General features: G+C 41.7%; 1 protein-coding gene across 1 annotated transcript; it reads left to right on the top strand.

Annotated features, from left to right (window-relative positions):
- Positions 1 to 3,086: 3,086 nt before the first annotated feature.
- LOC135463840 (COX assembly mitochondrial protein homolog) lies at positions 3,087 to 6,666 on the top strand. Its single transcript, XM_064741287.1, has 4 exons — positions 3,087 to 3,771; positions 4,380 to 4,484; positions 5,078 to 5,168; positions 6,119 to 6,666. Exons 1-4 carry the CDS (start codon positions 3,702 to 3,704, stop codon positions 6,234 to 6,236), a joined length of 384 nt encoding a protein of 127 aa, XP_064597357.1. The 5' UTR covers positions 3,087 to 3,701; the 3' UTR covers positions 6,237 to 6,666.
- The last annotated feature ends 295 nt before the right edge of the window (positions 6,667 to 6,961 follow it).

The following is a 6,961-nucleotide window of genomic DNA, read 5'->3' as shown; positions in this document are numbered from 1 at the left end:
CCTCCCCAATTCTCTTGAACATCCACCTATATATCCTCTCCAATTATCTTGTCCATTCACCTATATATCCTCCCACTTCTCTCGTCCATCCACCTGTATATCCTCTCCAATTCTCTTGTTCATCCACCTATATATCCTCTCCAATTATCTTGTCCATTCATCTATATATCCTCCCACTTCTCTCGTCCATCCACCTATATATCCTCCATAATTTTCTTGTCCATCCACCTATATATGCACCCCATTTCTCTTGTCCATCCACCCATATATCCTCTCCACTTCTCTTGTCCCTCCACCCATATATCCTCCCCACTTCTCTTGTCCCTCCACCTGTATATCCTCCCCACTCCTCTTGTTCATCCACCTATATATGCACCCCATTTCTCTTGTCCATCCACCTTTATATCCTCCCTAATTCTCTTGTCCATCCACCTGTATATCCTCTCCAATTCTCTTGTCCATCCACCTGTATATCCTCCCTAATTCTCTTGTCCCTCCACCTGTATATCCTCCCCACTCCTCTTGTTCATCCACCTATATATGCACCCCATTTCTCTTGTCTATCCACCTTTATATCCTCCCTAATTCTCTTGTCCATCCACCTATATATCCTCTCCAATTCTCTTGTCCATCCACCTGTATATCCTCTCCAATTCTCTTGTTCATCCACCTGTATGTCCTCCCCAATTCTCTTGTCCATCCACCTGTATATCCTCTCCAATTCTCTTGTTCATCCACCTATATATCCTCCCCAATTCTCTTGTCCATCCACCTGTATGTCCTCCCCAATTCTCTTGTTCATCCACCTGTATATTATCCCCAATTCTCTTGTCCATCCACCTGTGTATCCTCCCCAATTCTCTTGTCCTTCCACCTGTATATCCTCTCCAATTCTCTTGTCCATTCACTTATATATCCTTCCCACCTGTATATCCTCCCCAATCCTCTTGCCCATCCACCTATATATGCATTCCATTTCTCTTGTCCATCCACCTGTATATTTTCCCCAATTCTCTTGTCCATCCACCTTTATATCCTCACCATTTCTCTTGTCCCTCCACCTGTATATCCTCACCACTTCTCTTGTCCCTCCACCTGTATATCCTCCCCAATTCTCTTGTCCCTCCACCTGTATATCCTCTCCAATTCTCTTGTTCCTCCACCTGTATGTCCTCCCTATTTCTCTTGTCCATCCACCTGTATATCTTCTCCTATTCTCTTGTCCATTCACTTATATATCCTTCCCAATCCACCTGCATATCCTCCCCATTTCTCTTGTCCATCCACCTACATATCCTCCCCACTTCTCTTCACCATCCACCTATATATCCTCCCCAATTCCCTTGTCCATCCACCTATATATCCTCCCCAATTCCCTTGTCCCTCCACCTATATATCCTCCCCACTTGTCTTCACCATCCACCTATATATCCTCCCCACTCCTCTTGTCCATCCACCTGTATATCCTCCCCAGTTCTCTTGTCCCTCCACCTGTATATCCTCTCCAATTCTCTTGTTCCTCCACCTGTATGTCCTCCCTATTTCTCTTGTCCATCCACCTGTATATCTTCTCCTATTCTCTTGTCCATTCACTTATATATCCTTCCCAATCCACCTGCATATCCTCCCCATTTCTCTTGTCCATCCACCTACATATCCTCCCCAATTCTCTTGTCCATCCACCTATATATCCTCCCCAATTCCCTTGTCCCTCCACCTATATATCCTCCCCACTTGTCTTCACCATCCACCTATATATCCTTCCCAATTCCCTTGTCCCTCCACCTATATATCCTCCCCACTTGTCTTCACCATCCACCTATATATCCTCCCCAATTCCCTTGTCCATCCACCTATATATCCTCCCCAATTCCCTTGTCCCTCCACCTATATATCCTCCCCACTTGTCTTCACCATCCACCTATATATCCTTCCCACTCCTCTTGTCCGTCCACCTGTATATCCTCCCCAATCCTCTTGCCCATCCACCTGTATATCGTTCCCATTTCTCTTGTCCATCCACCTATATATCTTCCCCAATCCTCTTGCCCATCCACCTGTATATTCTTCCCATTTCTCTTGTCCATCCACCTATATATCCTCCCCAATTCTCTTGCCCATCCACCTATATATGCACCCCATTTCTCTTGTCCATCCACCTATATATTATCCCCAATCCTCTTGTCCATCCACCTGTATATCCTCCCCAATGCTCTTGTCCATCCACCTGTATATCGTTCCCATTCCTCTTGTCCATCCACCTGTATATCCTCCCCATTTCTCTTGTCCATTCACCTATATATGCACCCCATTTCTCTTATCCATCCACCTATATATGCGCCCCATTTGTCTTGTCCCTCCACCTATATGTTATCCCCAATCCTCTTGTCCTTCCAGCTGTATATCCTCCCACTTCTCTTGTCCATCCACCTATATATCCTCCCCACTTCTCTTGTCCATCCACCTGTATATCCTCCCCAATTCTCGTCATCATCAATCTAAATGATACATACACAAATTTCCCTGAAACATTTATCATTTACTCAGTTCTATAACCCATCCCCATTCATTTCTCGCGACTCACCCAGCCACTCAGTTTATCCCTACATATTACCATACTTTATTATCTCCCGATTTTACCGACCCTTCACATGGGCTAATCTTCATATTTCTTGAGTCAGTCTATTCTAATACTCCCGCATTAAATCGTTCATTTAAAATTCCTTGCGCCCACCAACATGTACATATACCTTGTTGGTTCTCTAATCTAGTTCATACACAATTATCTCTGTACACATAAAATTACAACTGATCCACGTGTATACCGTGCGGAAGAGGACCTGTTGCCAAATCAAGCAATATCTCTGCAGACCTGATAACCTGCCAAAGGCTACTTTTAAGTCGCTGTCCCCAATACAAACCAAGTACTGTATATATAGGCCTATAGACTGGCTCTAGGTGTTGACCCGATGGAAATGAACAAAATATTACACATCGATAGCCCTCTACCGGTATCTATCCAGATCTATGTATACCTTGTCCTGAGTTTGTATTGTACTGTATTGTCTCAGGAACGTATCAAGAATCACACTGTCCCGGAAAATATGGACGTAGTTATTTATTTATGTATTTGACAGGTGTTTTAAGACGTACGCAAGAAATATTTCACTTATACGGCTGCGGCTAGCAAGATTGTGGAAGGAAACGGTTGGAGGGGGAAGGGGTAACGGGGGTAAAATGCGGCCATTTGCTGGTAATATGGACGTACAGGAAGGTATGCAGTACTAGCCCGCACTTTGACGTGTCTGACAGGTTTACATTAAGCATAGATACATCTAGACTACACATACCGTTACAACAGGGAGAGCTCATCAACTTCCAGTTGGCAAATACTACGCCTTACCGGTATAGGTTACCCCAGCTGTTCAGGGGAGAGAAAAAGACAGTTTCCTCGTTTTCGTTGGTTTCCAACAAGTTGTTTTCAGTGACTATGATATTTGTCTCCCTCTCTCTGCCTGCTCATTTGTACCACATTTGCTCTCACAGGCTCCAGCCTGGAAACTTCTGCCTTAGCGTCAATGCACTGTATAAAATAAACAATACCGCATTCCAGACCTTTGCACAGGTCAGACGAACTTCTTACCAAGTAGGTCAGACTGTTACGTCCTTTTTGATTGTTAAAGGTTGGTGAAGTTGTAACCATGTCCGCTGCCGGAGTAAGTGAAAGCACTGTGTTGCCTTCAAATTTAGGGGGCGGACCTCACGGATTAGGTAATTATTTCTTTCAGTATGGTGTTGAAAGTCGCTCTGCGCCCATGTCAAGGTGATCCTAATGTGGAAAAAGAAGAGAAGCGGCTAAATTAATGGGACTTTTTGGCGCTGAAACACCAGAGATGGTCCAGTTTCCGTTACGGGTGTGAGTTACTTTATGAAAGTGTAACGTACACTGCAACAGTTACACTAGCTTCTGTTCATAAGGTCGATTGTTGGAACCCATCTTCCATTAGTTTGGTTACGTCTTTTTATGGGAAGTTTGTTCGGTACATGTATTTAACTGTTGAAGAAGTGGGGGTGTAAGTCCCACCCAACCAACCAGACTATAAGTGTGCTAGTGGTGAGCTAAAGGCTTACCACAGGAAACCTTTACCTTGCTGGGTAATGTACCACAGCAGCCTACATCTTCATTTAAATTATTTATTTTATTTATTTTATTGCTTCTTGTATTTAATGTCGTACTGATATTGAGAAATTTTTCACTTATGTGACAGTGCTCAATATTCTTGAGTCATAATGACATAAAACACTAATCAAATAAATAAATAAATCATGAATGTAACGTTTTATGACATTGTTTTAAAATTAGTTTTGTTAACCAATAGGCGACCCAGATGACAAATCCCTGAGGAAAGTAGAAAGAGAAATTCTTATCCCACAGAAAATGAAAGAAAAGGCAAGAAAATATAAATGTGCCACAGAGGTCAAAGGTGAGTGAGATTTTGGATGTAGGTTTAGGCCACAGCAATTTTAATTGTTATTTTGCAGACAGAATAAATCTGTTTTTTTTTTTTTAATTAAAAATCATCTGATTTGTAGAAAATGTAGACTATCTTGAAATGTAAGGCTTAAGAAACAGCAAACTCCTCAGTAAACATACAGATCCAACAAGAATAAAAAGGTGCATTTTCAGTTGTATTATTATTTCATGTTTAAATTTGTAGTGATGAAATCATGTGAAATTGTGCCTGACTTATCAGTGTATAATATTGATGCAGAATGCATTCCAACCTATATCACCAGCAGGAAGAACCTATAGCAATGTTTCCAACTCATTGCTGAGCGCAACATAAAATCACATGCATTCGAATAGTGATCAAGTGACAGATTAATTACTCTAAAAGTTAATGAGACCAATGCAGTTTTAGATTTCAAATATCGTGAACCATATGTGTCGTTTTCACCTTTTGTGGACTAGCTGTTTCACTGGATCCACATAGACTACCGGTAATCTTATTTTTTATTGCATTAATAAGTTATGTGCAGTGATAACACCCAGATGTTTCTACTTCCTTTTTTTCAGAGTTTGGGGACTGTGCCAAGGAGAAAGGTTTACTCATGCCCTTTATGTGTCGATCTCTTGCCAAATCTCTGGAACTATGTTTGTCTAAATGGTAAGGGCAACACCGAAACCTCTGGTACATGTACATACAATAATGAAAAAGCGGACCACCAGTATAGTGATTGTCAAAATGGTTAGCCACAAATCACAGGCAGAATGCTTGTCTAATTTGTAGGAGTAACACCTACCAGACTTACCTGTCTGAAACACTGCTTGTCTAATTGATAAGAGCAACACCTTGATCTCTGCCACACTAGTTGTCTAAATGGTAAGAGTAACACTCAGATCTCTGGCACGCTACTTGTCTAACTGGTAAGGGTCACACCCAGATCTCTGGCACACTACTTGTGTTATGGTAAGGGTCACACCCAGGTCTCTGGCATGCTACTTTTCTAAATGGTCAGAGTAACACCGAGATATCTGGCACACTACTTGTCTAAATGGTAAGAGTAACCCCAGATCTCTGGCACACTATTTGCCTCTGGTAAGGGTCACACCCAGATCTCTGGCACACTACTTGTCTTAGGTATGAGTAACATCCAGATCTCTGACATGCTATTTTTCTAACTGGTAAGGGTAACACCCAGATCTCTGGCATACAACTTGTTTAAATGGTAACACCCAGATCTCTGGCACACTACTTGTCCTAATGGTAAGGGTTACACCCAGATCTCTGGCACACTACTTGTCTAACTGGTAAGAGTGACACCCAGATATCTGACACACTACTTTTCTTACTGGTAAGGGTCACACCCAGATCTCTGGCACACTACTTCTCTAATTGCTGAGGGTAAGACCCAGATATCTGACACACTACTTGTCTTACTGGTAAGGGTAACACCCAGATCTCTGGCACACTACTTGTCTAACTGGTAAGGGTAACACCCAGATCTCCAGCAAAGTACCGCCTTGTGAAGTACATGTATTTTGCTCCAAGTTTAGGTAGTATACACCCCAAGGCAATACCTTCATCTAATCGTGTGACCTGGCTTATCCTTACAGGTATAAAGATGAAGATTTTATTAAGGAATGTCGGGAAGAGTACTTGGAGGAGCGCACGTTTTATAGACAGACAGGGATCCGGCAGAAACAGAGGAAGAAAGAATCGTCAACATTCTGACGGCCCAGATGCACATTTATACAGGACAGTCTTCAGATCTGGAACTGTTTTTATCCCTTGGACTGGCCCTGTATGCACTATGGACATTCGGTGTAGTCTGGAAATCTGGAGTGAGTTTGCAGCACATGCAGTGTATATACAGAATGCAGGTGCAATCCTCACCTCAGTGTAGGTGTATGTACTGAAGACAGATCATAGTCCACTGTAATCTAGGTGTTCAGCTTTGTCATCAGGACTGTCAGGTATGTCATCAGGACTACCAGGTATGTCATCAGGCCTATTTCACAGAGACACAGTTTTTGTGTATCCCCTGGATGTTGTGAAAGAAATATTGATTTAAATTTTTCGTCTTTTATTCAGTGTTAAAATTGATGAAGTGTATGTGTGGAACATATTAGGTGGAGATGATTATATTGGGCACAGATGGCTGATGCAGATACAATGAATAATTTACATGGACACACATATTATATCGTATTTAATTACACAGTAGAATTTCATCTTTTTTAGTACATTGAGACTGTTATGACTTATTTTTGTTCAGTTCTGTACAGCTCCATCATTGCAGAGTTCATGTACTGTAATTGTTGAGAAGGGAATTTGAGAATTGTGAAATTTTTCGTTTTTTTGGATAAAGTATATTTGTTGAAATAAATACCAGTATTCCCCATATACAGTGAATATTTCGGTTTTATATTTTACAAGGTACTACTGTTTGTGCTGTA

The sequence above is a fragment of the Liolophura sinensis genome, chromosome 3 (assembly GCF_032854445.1).
Source record: "Liolophura sinensis isolate JHLJ2023 chromosome 3, CUHK_Ljap_v2, whole genome shotgun sequence".
In the NCBI taxonomy this organism is placed as follows: Eukaryota; Metazoa; Mollusca; class Polyplacophora; order Chitonida; family Chitonidae; genus Liolophura; species Liolophura sinensis.
This window is presented reverse-complemented; position numbering and strand designations above follow the sequence as displayed.